At 40.0% G+C, this 13,715-nt stretch overlaps 1 protein-coding gene across 3 annotated transcripts in view; it reads left to right on the forward strand.

Moving 5' to 3' along the window:
* The window catches only part of primpol (primase and polymerase (DNA-directed)), a 38,859-nt gene that overhangs the window by 20,715 nt on the left and 4,429 nt on the right, over positions 1 to 13,715 (forward strand). For all 3 annotated transcript variants that reach the window (XM_073048112.1, XM_073048113.1, XM_073048114.1), the window contains 6 exons: positions 1,012 to 1,308; positions 1,858 to 2,020; positions 4,837 to 4,934; positions 9,258 to 9,344; positions 9,447 to 9,555; positions 13,628 to 13,710. In XM_073048112.1, the coding sequence (XP_072904213.1) occupies positions 1,012 to 1,308; positions 1,858 to 2,020; positions 4,837 to 4,934; positions 9,258 to 9,344; positions 9,447 to 9,555; positions 13,628 to 13,710 (837 nt within the window). The remainder of the gene's footprint in view (positions 1 to 1,011; positions 1,309 to 1,857; positions 2,021 to 4,836; positions 4,935 to 9,257; positions 9,345 to 9,446; positions 9,556 to 13,627; positions 13,711 to 13,715) is intronic.

Genomic DNA, 13,715 nt, shown 5'->3' on the forward strand with positions numbered 1-13,715 from the left:
CACGTACAACTAGAAGTGCACTGCTGATCTGGGATTTTATGCATAATTTTTATGGTTTTCATATTTTAAAAGTAATGTGGCAGATTTTTTTGCTCGTATACATTTGCATTTATATTCCAAACATTGAAAGGGCATATGTGTCATCTGAGCCAGACATTCTCTCTCCTTGGCTGTATTTGACTCTTCTAACGGTTTTAAGAGACCCCCGTGGTTCCAACTGGACAACAACCATCAAGAAATTTACCAATGCGGAAAGCTTTAGTTGCTTGATTTCCTGTAATGCAACACACACGTTTCTCTGGTCTCTAAACTGGCTCTAGCCAATCTGACTGTTCAGGCCCTGTCCAAATTTCTCATCTCATCAGTGACCCATTTCAATTTGTATTGGCATTCACTAATCCTACTTTTGGATTAGTTTTGTTAAACAAAATACTTTTATATTTTTCACTTTATGATCCCCTTTCCATTTGATCTTGTCTATTTTTATGTTTGGAGAAAGGTGTATTCCCATGATAAATATTCCCATTTGTACAATGGATTAATTTCTTTATATAATTATGTGTTTTTTTTAGTAATGGAAGTTAAAAACAAGAAAGCCAAGGTTCTTTAAATACACTGACTAGTATCTGGCCCAGTGATTGAAATGATCCTAAAAAGTGGTAATTTATATAAACTTCCATATATTACAGGACAGAAGTTTTGGGCACATATATATAGCTAGGGTGCCTAAGACTTCTGCACAGTACTGTATTGTCAACATAGAGCAGAGAGCAAGTTTGTAACCTGGCAGGAATAAAGGATGTTGGGAATGGCGAGGATGGAGTACCATGGGAGGGGTGTGGAACAGTTGGCAGAGGAGTGCCGGGGGAGGGGTGGCCTATGGAACAGATTTGGATGTTCAAAACAATTTCCAAATGTTATTTTGAGAAGTAGGCTTAAATTATTAGAGCTCGCAAATTATTTTACAGGAGATCATACAAGAATTTACCATTTATTTGTTTCTTATTCCAGGAAACTTTGTAAGAACAATTATGCAACCTATGATTGAAATATTAGAAAAAAGACATAGTGGAATTGACCGAGAAGCTCCAAGAACTGGTGGTGATGCTTTGCTGCCATCCAGCACACTTGTGTCTGTCACTCCAGAGAAGAGAAAGCACTTTAATGCAATGGTTTCTGAGAACCTTTCCCCAAAAAGGATTAAGTGTGCATTGTGGGAAGAATCAGAGGAGAGAACTTTGGATCCAGACTTATCATTTTTGATTATTAAAGATAAAAATGGAACTGATCAACTCTTTGTGGATCTTGGTAAATTATTTTTTCTCCTCGTTTTGAACTGCATATGCAAATAAGAGGATTCTGATAACTGTATATGAGAGTTGTGTTGTTCAGTTAGTTTGCTAACTTTTGTCATTTCACTGTTGAACTTGGAGATAGATTATGCCTTTCCAGGCAGTAATTGCACAGAAAGTTAATGAGCCTCTAGACTACAGATGTCATTTTACTACTGAAGATAGTAAATACTCAAAACAGTAAATTTCAGAAACATAACATCTGTAACAAAAAAATTAGGAGAGGGAGACACTTGTTATATTTGTAAATATGATTGCGTTTTACACACTTGGAACAACAATTTTATGGTGGCTTGCTACTCAAATTAAGAATATGGGGTGAATTTTGTCATTCATCATTAGTGTAGTTGTAGGATTATTGATTATTAAATTTAATCAACAAGTACAGCTAGTGAATGATCACTACCATTTTGAAGCCAATGACTAAAGACTAATTTCTCCCCCCATCTCTATCTCAGTTGTTAATTTTTTTCGCAGTAAATGCAATACGACTTTTTTTTTTAAGGTGTGTACACAAGGAACAGAAACTTTCGACTGTATGGATCATCCAAGCTGGGAAAGAACACTTTGTTTCGAGTTGCTGAAGACAATCAGTTTACTCCCAAGCCTCAGGATCATGCTTCTAAAGAGGAGCTATATTTTCTGAGCTCTCTAGTCAGCAATGTTAGGTAAAACATTTATAAATTTCAGTACTGCTTTGGAAGGAAAGTGGTGAGGAAACTTCATAATATGGATCATATTTTGTGATTACTTGTTACCTTTCAAGTCAAGTCAAGTCACATTTTATTGTCACTTTGACCATAACTGCTAGTACAGTACACAGTAAAAACGAGACAGCGTTTTTCAGGACCATGTACATGAAACAGTACAAAAACTACACTGAACTACAGAAAAACAACACAGAAAAAACTACACTTGAGTACAGACCTACACAAAATGCTGGTGGAACGCACCAGCATTTTGTGTGTGTTGCTTGAATTTCCAGCATCTGCAGATTTCCTTGAGACTACAGACCTGCCCAGGACTGCATAAAGTGCACAAAACAGTGCAGGTATTACAATAAATAATAAACAAGACAATAGGCACAATAGAGGGCAGTAAGTTGGTGTCAGTCCAGACTCTGGGTATTAAGGAGTCTGATAGCTTGGGGGAAAGAAACTGTTACATAGTCTGGTATGCTTCGGTGCCTTTTTCCAGATGGCAGGAAGGAGAAGAGTTTGTATGAGGGGTGCGTGGGGTCCTTCATAATGCTGTTCGTGTAAATGTCTGTAATGGCAGGAAGAGAGACCCCGATGATCTTCTCAGCTGGCCTCACTACCCGCTGCAGGGTCTTGCAATCCGAGAAGGTGCAATTTCTGAACCAGGCAGTGATGCAGCTGCTCAGAATGCTCTCAATACAACCCCTATAGAATATGATGAGGATAGGGGGTGGGAGATGGACTTTCCTCAGCTTTCGCAGAAAGTAGAGACGCTGCTGGGCTTTCTTTGCTATGGAGCTGGTATTGAGGGACCAGGTGAAATTCTCCACCAGCTGAACGCCAAGAAATTTGGTGCTCTTAATGATCTCTACCGAGGAGCCGTCGATGTTCAGCGGAGAGTGGTCACTCCGTGCCCTCCTGAAGTCAACAACCATCTCTTTTGTTTTGCTCACATTCAGGGGCAGGTTGTTGGCTCTGCACCAGTCCGTTAGCCACTGCACCTCCTCTCTGTATGGTGACTCGTCATTCTTGCTGATGAGACCCACCACGGTCATGTCATCGGCGAACTTGATGCAGTTCAAGCTGTGTGTTGCAGTACAGTTATGGGTCAACAGAGTGAACAGCAGTGGACAGAGCACATAGCCCTGTGGGGCCCCCTGTGCTCAGTGTGATGGTGTTGGAGATGCTGCTTCTGATCCGGACTGACTGAGGTCTCCCAGCCAGGAAGTCTAGGATCCAGTTGCAGAGGGAGGTGTTCAGGCCCAATATGCTCAGCTTTCCAATCAGTTTCTGAGGAATGATTGTGTTGAATGCTGAACTGAAGTCTATGAACAGCATTCGAACGTACGTGTCTTTTTTGTCCAGGTGGTTAGGGCCAGGTGGATGGTGATGGCAATGGCGTTGTCTGTTGAACAGTTGGGATGGTATACGATCTGGGGGGGCGTCCAGTGAGGGGGGCAGCAGGGTCTTGATGTGCCTCATGACGAGCCGCTTGAAACACTTCTTGATGATGGATGTGAGTGCAATGGGACGGTAGTCACTGAGGCAGGACACCGAAGACTTCTTCGGCACAGGGACGATGGTGGCGGCCTTGAAGCAAGTTGGAACAATGGCGCTGCTCAGGGAGATTTTGAAGATGTCCGTGAGAATATCTGCTAGCTGGTCTGCACATCCTCTAAGCACTCTGCCAAGAATATTGTCTAGTCCAGCAACTTTACTTGGGTTGACCCTGCACAGGGTTCTACTCACATCGGCCGTGGTGCGACACAGCACCTGGTCATTTGGAGGAGGGGTTGACTTCCTCACCGCCACGTGAACATGAACATATTGATGTTTGAATTCTTTTTGAGTTTGGTTCTGAATATTTGTTTTATTTGGTTAGAAACTAGGAATTTTATAAGAAATAGGGGTTCTTCTGACACACTGGCTTGTCACTTACTCTTGTCTAGGACTAAAACAGTCCTTATAGTTGTTGGATGTGTGCATGATTGCTGCTCTCTTTGTATGTTTAACGGCGGCAAGTAATTGTCTGTAAGCAGCTTTGGGATTCCAGAAAGTATAGTACCATTTTAATGCAATTTCTATGTTTTACTATAACTATTTGTTATATAATCCCATCATGAAGCAATTTTATCATAATGGAATCTTAATAAAATATTAAAAAGTAATTTGACTTCAGACTTCAAACTCTGTCCTAGCTTCTTGTCTTACCAAATTTCATTGACTTCTTTATATTTGTTTTGATGCACATTCAATAATCCTACTTTTAGATTACTTTTGTTTAAAACAAGTATTATATTTTATCAGAAGCAGGTTTATTACTAACATATGTTGTGAACTTTGTTGTTTTGTAGCAGTACAGTGCAATACATTAAAATACTAGTAAGTTACAAAAGGAAATATAAAAAATTAGTGCAAAAAGTAAAATAGTCAGATAGTATACATTGATTCATATTATCATCTCTTCATTTAGATCTCGTGTATTTTTAATTTTTGGAAACTATGTTTTCCCATAATCGAAACTTTCCATTTGTGGTATTGATTATTTTTTTTCATATAATTGTGGGTTTTTGTAGTGGTAGAAGGAAAAATGAAGATTTATGAATGTACTAATATTTATTAATCTGGTGTAGTGATTTTGATTATCTTAAAAAGTGGTTAAATTTTAAATGTTCCTATTTAAATTTGCCCTTAGCTTATGCAAGATGTAAAGTGTTAGATACTGATAGACTAAATTTAATAGCAGAGTTTACAAATTGCATGATCAACATACAATAACGTTTCAGATTTTTTGACGGCTTGACCATTTTGACCTGTGAAAGCCCAGATGTGAAGAAATCAAAAGAACAGCACATTCAAGATGATTCATATCATTTTGTATCAGGTATTTGCCTACTGAATAATATTTGAACTTGGCTGAATTAGCTTGTCAAACTAGAAATATAATCTGCATCTTTGTAAATATTTGTAAAGCTAATTGTTAGTTGCTAACAATTATAAGCACAAATGGTTCCATTTCTACCTACCAGTACACTGCACATATTTAGCTGCAGTTGTTCCATCCTGATTTCTTGAAATTCAGCATTGTTATCTTGTTGATGTTTGGCTTTGGAGGGTGGGGAATAGCAAGTGCACTGATTGCTATACCTCCAGTGTTTGGTGCCTCAGTGAGTGCTGTATATATACAACATAGAACGTTACAACATTGTTCTATGTTATATATACTCTATGTATATAGCTGTGTTAATTTTGCAGTTTGAGTCGTTGGTTAAAAATCAATCTTAGTTGCATATCCAGAATAAAGAAGAGGAAGTATTAAAGGATTTCAAGTTCTTATATCTGCCAATAAGATCATGTCTTTAAAAAATCTATGGATTAAGCTAATAAGATGTCTGGGAACAAACAAAGTAATATAGGAAATTAGAAATAAAGTACAAAATCAAAATGGCCAAACAAATACCTTGTGCAGCATCACTTCCATTCTTAGTAGAGGCCTGGAGTGAGTGTTGAGTAGTTTGTGAGTGTATAACTGGAACATCCGTAGCTCAAAAATGACACTGAGCTAAAAGAGGATTTGAGGGGGAAAAGCAAATGGAGTGCATGAATAGTAAGGAAGTAAAGGATAAAATCTTTTTTCTGAATCTGCTTGGAATTAATTCCATGGCTGCATTTGATTCTTGTTATAGAAATATAGAAAACCTACAGCACAATACAGGCTGTTCGGTCCACAAAGCTGTGCCGTACATGTCCCTACCTTAGAAATTATTAGGCTTACCTATAGCCCTCTATTTTACTAAGCTCCATGTACCTATCCAAAAGTCTCTTAAAAGACCCTATCGTATCCGGCTCCAGCACTGTTGCCGGCAGCCCATTCCACGCACTCACCTCTCTCTGAGTGAAAAACTTACCCCTGACATCTCCTCTGTACCTACTCCCCAGCACCTTAAAACTGCCCTCTCGTGCTAGCCATTTCAGCCCTGGGAAAAAGCCTCTGACTATCCACAATCAATGCCTCTCATCATTGTATACACCTCTATCAGGTCATCCTCTTTCACTTCAAGGAGAAAAGGCCAAGTTCACTCAACCTATTCTCTTAAGGCATGCTCCCCAATTCAGGCAACATCCTTGTAAATCTCCTCTGCACCCTTTCTATGGCTTCCACATCCTTCTTGTAGTGAGGCGACCTGAACTGAGCACAGTACTCTAAGTGGGGTCTGACCAGGGTCCTATATAGCTGCAACATTACCTCTGGGCTCCTAAATTCAATCCCACGATTGATGAAGGCCAATACACCATATACCTTCTTAACCACAGAGTCAATCTACACAGCTGCTTTGAGTGTCCAATGGACTCGGACCCCAAGATCCCTCTGCTCCTCAACACTGCCAAGAGTCTTACCATTAATACTATATTCTGCCATCATATTCGACCTACCAAAATGAACCACTTCACACTTATCTGGGTTGAACTCCATCTGCCACATCTCAGCCCAATTTTGCATCCTATCAATGTCCCACTGTAACCTCTGACAGCCCTCCACACTATCCACAACACCTCCAACTTTTGTGTCATCAGTAAACTTACTAACCCATCCCTCCACTTCCTCATCCAGGTCATTTATAAAAATCACGAAGAGTATGAGTCCCAGAACAGATCCCTGAGGCACTCCACTGGTCACCGACCTCCATACAGAATATGACCCGTCTACAACCACTCTTTTGTCTTCTGTGGGCAAGCCAGTTCTGGATCTATAAAGCAATGTCCCCTTGGATCCCATGCCTCCTTACTTTCTCAATAAGCCTTGCATGGGGTACCTTATCAAATGCCTTGCTGAAATCCATATACACTACATCTACTGCTCTTCCTTCGTAAATGTGTTTAGTCACATCCACAAAAAATTCAATGAGGCTCATAAGGCATGACCTGCCCTTGACAAAGCCATGCTGACTATTCCTGATCATATTATGCCTCTCCAAATGTTCATAAATCCTGCCTCTCAGGATCTTCTCCATCACCTTACCAACTACTGAGGTAAGACTCACTGGTCTATAATTTCCAGGGCTATCTCTACTCCCTTTCTTGAATAAAGGAGCAACATCTACAACCCTCCAATCCTTCCAAACCTCTCATGACCCTATTGATGATGCAAAGATCATTGCCAGAGGCTCAGTAATCTCCTCCCTCACCTCCCACAGTGGCCTGAGGTACATCTCATCCGGTCCCGGTGACTTATCCAACTTCATACTTTCCAAAAGCTCCAGCACATGTTCTTTCTTAATATCTACATGCTCAAGCTTTTCAGTCTGCTGCAAGTCAGCACTACAATCACCAAGATCCTTTTCCATAGTGAATACTGAAGTATTCACTAAGTACCTCTGCTATTTCCTCCAGTTCCATACACACTTCCCCACTGTCACACTTGATAGGTCCTATTCTTTCACATTTTATCCTCTTGCTCTTCACATATTTATAGAATGCCTTGGGGTTTTCCTTAATCCCTGCTCACCAAGGCCTTCTCATGGCCCCTTCTGGCTCTCCTAACTTCCTTCTTAATCTACCTTCCTATTAGCCTTATAATCTTCTAGATCTCTAACGTTACCTAGCTCTCTGAACCTTTCGTAAGCTTTTCACCTTGACTAGATTTATTACAGCCTTTGTACACCATGGTGCCTGTAGCCTACCATAACTTCCCTGTCTCATTGGAATGTAACTATACAGAACTCCACACCAATATCCCCACACAAATTTGCTACATTTCCCTGAGAATATATGTTCCCAATTTAAGCTTCCAATTTCTTGCCTGATAGCCTCATAATTCCCTTTACTCCAATTAAATGCTTTTCTAACTTGTCTGTTCCTATCTCTCTCCAATGCTATTATAAAGGAGATAGAATTATGATCACTATCTCCAAAATGCTCTCCCACTGAGAGATCTGACACCTGACCAGATTAATTTCCCGATACCAAATCAATTACAGCCTCTCTTGTAGGCTTATTTACATATTGTGTCAAGAAACCTTCCTACACACACCTAACAAACCACCCCATCTAAACCCTTTGCTCTAGGGAAATGCCAATCGATATTTGGGAAATTAAAATCTCCCATCACAACTCTTATTATTACACCTTTCCAGGAAGGTTTCCCTATCTGCTCCTTGATATCCCTGGGCGGCCTATAAAAAAACACCCAGTAAAGTTATTGACCACTTCCTGTTTCTAACTTCCACCCACAGAGACTCCATAGACAATCCCTCCGTGGCATTCAACTTTTCTGCAGCTGTGACACTATCTCTGATCAACAGTGCCACACCCCAACCTCTTTTGCCTCCTTCCCTGTCCTTTCTGAAACATCTAAAACCCAGCTCTTGAAGTAACCATTCCTATCCCTGAGCCATCCAAGTCTCTGTAATAGCCACCACATCATAGCTCCAAGTACTAATCAACGCTCTAAGCTCATCCGCTTTGTTCACAACACTCCTTGCATTAAAATAGACACATCTCAAACCTTCCATCTGAGCGCGTGCCTTCTCTATCACCCGTCTATCCTCCCTCTTGCACTGTCTACAAGCTATCTCTATTTATGAGCCAACCTCCTCTTCCCCAGTCTCTTCAGTTCGGTTCCCACCTCCCAACAACTCTAGTTTAAACTCTCCTCAGTAGCCTTAGCAAACCTCCCCGCCAGTATATTGGTCCCCCTGGTATTCAAGTGCAACCCGTCCTTTTTGTACAGGTCACTCCTGCCCCAAAAGAGGTCCCAATGATCCAGAAACCTGAATCCCTGCCCCCTCAGCCACACATTTATCTTCCACCTCATTCTATTATATCCTTGTTGGCTCCAAGCCAGTGCAATCAGTAGTGATTGTGCTAAAAGTGTGTAAGGGTGATTGTATTATCCCACTTGTGTTTTTAATATTTAGGATAACTGGCATGTCAACATGATAAAGTACTGGAAGTTCACTGAAATATGGATCTCCCAGTATGCTACATCTACTCTAATCTGAAAAGTAATTATGTTCTTGGCATGTCTGATATTAGATACAATTTGCTGATCAAAAGCTGTTGAAGTAACATTAACTCTGTATATTAGGGATGGATGTTTGCATACTAAATTTCATTATTTCTTTTGAAATGGCAATATTAAATGTTCAATCTTTATCCTGTGTGTAATTTCATCTGAAAATAACTGAGGTTGAATTATGTTCTCCAGAGACAATGGGCGGTTACCACTGCTCACCATATCCAGAGATTGACAATTTTATCACTAGTCAAATAAACAAGGGAGGCATACAAGGTGGTAAGTTTTTATTGCAATGACATCATTATGACATTTGTTGATTTAATCTCTTAATAATTTTATCATATGTTGTACTTATAAAAAAATATTTACTGCCCTCAGTCTTGCGGCGATGGAATTATTTCTCTTCTGAAGAATTGATTGTTTATGATATCAGCAAAAACCACTGGTGCGAGAACATTGGTAGAGCACACAAAAGCAACAATATCATGTAAGTTCAATTCATGTAAATGTTAAATTAAGCAGAAGCCCCTCCAAACAAGAGACATGTTTTAATTCAGTGTGCAAAGTGTCATTCAACCCCACCAGATTAGGTGCATGTGGTGAGCAAATGAATGACATGAAGTAGATTTGATTCCCAGTCTAGCCTCTGTATATTGTTGAGACCCGACGTAGGTTCGGTGACAGCTTTGGCGAGCACCTAACCTCTGTCTGCCAGAAAAAGCAGAATCTCCCAGTGGCCACCATTTTAACTCCACTTCACTTTCCCCATTTTGACCTGTCAGTCCATGACCGCCTTTACTGCCACGATGAGGCCACACTCAAGTTGGAGGAGCAATACCTTGTATTCCATCTAGGTAACCTCCAACCTGACGGCATGAACATTGATTTCGCGACCTTTTGGTAATACCCCCACCCCCCGCTACTATTCCCCATTCCCCTCTCTCACCTTATCTCATCACCACCCTCTGGTGCTCCTTCTTCCATGGCCTTCTATCCTCTCATCAGATTTCCCCTTCTCCAGCCCTTTATCTCTTTCACCAATTGACTTCCCAGCTCTTTACTTCACCCCTTTCCTCCCTCCCATGGTTTTGCCTATCACCTACTGCCTTGTATTTCTTCCTCCTCCCACCCCACACCTTCTAACTCTGACTTCTGATTAAGGGTCTGGGACCAAAACATGAACTGTTTACTCTTTTTCATAGATGCTGCCTGGCCTGCTGAGTTCCTCCAGCATTTTGTGTGTGTTGCTTGGATTTCCAGCATCTGCAGATTTTCTCTTGTTTGTGAATATTATGATAGAGATCAGTGGCATACCAAATCTTTGTCAGTGATGTCTGGGGCTCACATTGATGTATAGATAACCATAAAAGGTAGCTCTCATTGCCATTGGTCAGATGATTAACAACACGATTGAGATGGAAAAAATGGGCAGGAAAGGCAGGGGAAAATACAGGAAATATAACTACTTAATCTTGGGCTAGCATCCTAAAATGTCTTATTTTGGCAATTATGCAATTTATGGTTTGTTGAATCGTGCACACAACCTGGTGTAGTATACCTAGGGTAATAAGGCTAGAACACATTATCTGTGTTTACATGGATAATCCAAAATACCTCATTGCAGAAAGTTAGGCCACAGAATGGGACCATTAGACGTATCATACTGAAAAGACCTACCTCGACTAATCCTACCATCCAGCATTTGGTCAAGGCTCTTCAGGCACACAATTATGTACTGTCTACAAGTGATGAGGTTTTTTGCCATAAACACCCTTTCAGAGTGCAAGTTCCAGGACCCTATTACCATCTGCTTGTGATTTCATTTCCTCAGGTCTTCACTAATCCTGACAATTATTTTGAATCTGTATCATCTGACTTTTAATTTCTTAACAAAGGTAAATAGGTCCCTCTTAGCATGAGTTGTAAACCCCATTTTAAACACCATTCAAATCTCTCTTTAGTTTTCTCTGTTTCATAGTAAACAAACACAATTTTTAGACATAGCTACAATTTTCAGTCGTGGCATCGTCCTTGCAAATCTCCTTGCACTCTCATCAGTAGGACCACACCCATATAACCAGAGCTATATGCTAAAATCCAGCAGTGGCCTAACTAGAATTACACTGTATTAGAGCCAATCCAAGCCCAAGACAACTTTATCAAATCTGTCAGTTGTAGCTCAGATGGCATAATAAGAAAAAATATAGGATCCTGGTCTTGAATCAGCATCCATTCACTCTTTATTAATAAGTGTGCTAAAGTTTAAGGATTCTGTTCCAAGTTTAAAAGATGCCATACAGAATCAGGGGAAAATGCAGACTGCATTCACAAGCCAAAACAGGACTTGTGGTAAGCAATGGATTGGGTAGCAAAAATGTTATGTCTTCAAGCTTGAGTTAGGTTTTAATTTTGTACATGAACTGATCTCTACTTGGAGTTACACAGAGGAATTGGCATAAAATGTGCTTTGTTTTATGCACAACCACTAGAAGTGGAAACTGGAATAATCCATTTAGCCCCTGAACTCCACTCTGACGTTAAGTAGGATCATAGTTGAGTCAACATTCCTCAAGATCCATTCAAACCTCCTGCTTTTTCTTCCCAAAGCAACACACACAAAATGCTGAATGAAGGAACTCAGCAGGCCAGGCAGCATCTATGGAAGAGTAAACAGTCGACGTTTTCAGGCCTTCTTCTGGACTCCTGATGAAGGGTCTCAGCACAAATCATCGACTACTTACTCTTTTCCATAGATGCTGCTTGGCCTGCTAAGTTCTTCCAGCATTTTGTGTGTTACACTGCTTTTTCTTATCTAAATCATTCAGTTTAACACTCTGTTCCCTTTTCCCGCATAGGCTCGTCCAACTTTTCTACATTTATTCACTTCAGCCATTCCCCATGACATTTGAGTTGCATAGTTCACACTATTTTGGTTAAAATTTCTCGGCGACGGCTATATATAGTGGGTCTCTCTGGCATTAGCAAACCATGCTGCAACTTTTAATGACTAGTTTCTCTTCCTTGCCTGTGCATGCACTTGTACTAGCTCACATTTAAAATTTAAAAGAAATTCTGGGATATTCAACAGGCCTGGCAGCACTAATGGAGAGAGAAACAGTGAATGTTTCAAATCGATTATCTTTATTAGGATCTCAACACTCTCAAGTCCAATTTATCTATACTGGATTGGACTTCATTTTCCAATTATCTTTCTGCATCAATAAAAATCCATTTTGAATTTGTTGCCATTCCTGGTATTGAGTATTATTCCAAATTTGATGATTTGGTATAATCCACATTTTAGAAATTGGGGCGGCATTGTAGTGTAGTGGTTAGCACATTGCTTTACAGAACAGGCAACCCAGGTTCAGTTCTTGCCACCACTTGTAAAGTTTGTCTGTTCTCCCCGTGACCACATGGGTTTCTGCCAGCTGCTGCAGTTTCCTCCCACAGTCCAAAGACCTACTGGTTGGTAAGTTAATTAGTTATTGTAAATTGTCCCATGATTGGGCTAGGATTAAATCAGGGACTGCTGTGTGGTGTAGCTCAAAGGGTCAGAAGGGCCTATACAATGCTGTATCTCAATAAATAAAATAAATTGTATTTAATTCCAGGGTTTTAATTTTTAGAGAAGCCTGTATAATTTTATGGTTATTGGAGGTAAGCCGGGGGGGGATGCAGAGTTAGTTATATTATGCATAGAGTAGTAAGTGCATGGAACGTGCTCCCAGGGGTGGTGGTAGAGGCAGATAAATTAGGGATATTTCTAAGAAACTCTTAGATAAGCACATAGATGTTAGGAAAATAAAGGGCTGTGCAAGAGGGAAAGGGTAAGATTAATCTTACAGCAGTTATAAGGTCAACACAACATTGTAGGTTGAATGGCCTGTACTGTTCTATGTAAACTGAGAATCAGTCTTCCTCTGCAAGAAGTTTCCATTCTACAATCCTTCCAAATTGACTAATTTTCTTATTTTCCCTTTTCCTATGCAGGATTGACTGAAAAATAAAGTCTGTTTCTTTCCACAGATGTTGCCTGGCCTGTTTAAGTTATTCCAACGTTTTCTATTTTTACTTGAAATTTCCAACAACTACGGTTTGTTGATTCTCTCTTCATTCTGATTTTTATCCCAATTCTGTGTCTAACAGGGTAGCCTATAGAAGCTATTTGAAAACACACACATTCCATTTATTCATTACCAACATTGATCAAGCAAGACTTTCCTTTTTTTAAGTCTCTGCTGACTGTTCATTGTTATTCTTTTCATGTCTCTGTTTCATTTGGGAGGTATTCCATTCCATTTCTTACAACCAGCATTCCGCTGACTGGTTCATAGTTCTCTGGATACTCTATCTTCAACTATAGGTATTGTGGTAACTAACAATTCTCTGGCATTATATCCCTTTCTAATAAATAACTGAAGATGTATAGTATTGTTAAAGGAATTCTTCCTTCGATTTATTTGAACAGCTGTATGCAGTTCTAATGTTGTGACACTCTTAACGCTGGCAGCAAAATCTCAACAAATTCTTACGTTCTGAAGTCTCATATCTTCTAGGATTGTAGTTGATTTGAAGAGAGAAATATGGTATCAGAAATGTTATGATCCTGTGTGCCGAGCTCAAAGATTCAGGTCTGAAAGTAAG

Source organism: Hemitrygon akajei, chromosome 6, assembly GCF_048418815.1.
Source record: "Hemitrygon akajei chromosome 6, sHemAka1.3, whole genome shotgun sequence".
Classification (NCBI taxonomy): domain Eukaryota; kingdom Metazoa; phylum Chordata; class Chondrichthyes; order Myliobatiformes; family Dasyatidae; genus Hemitrygon; species Hemitrygon akajei.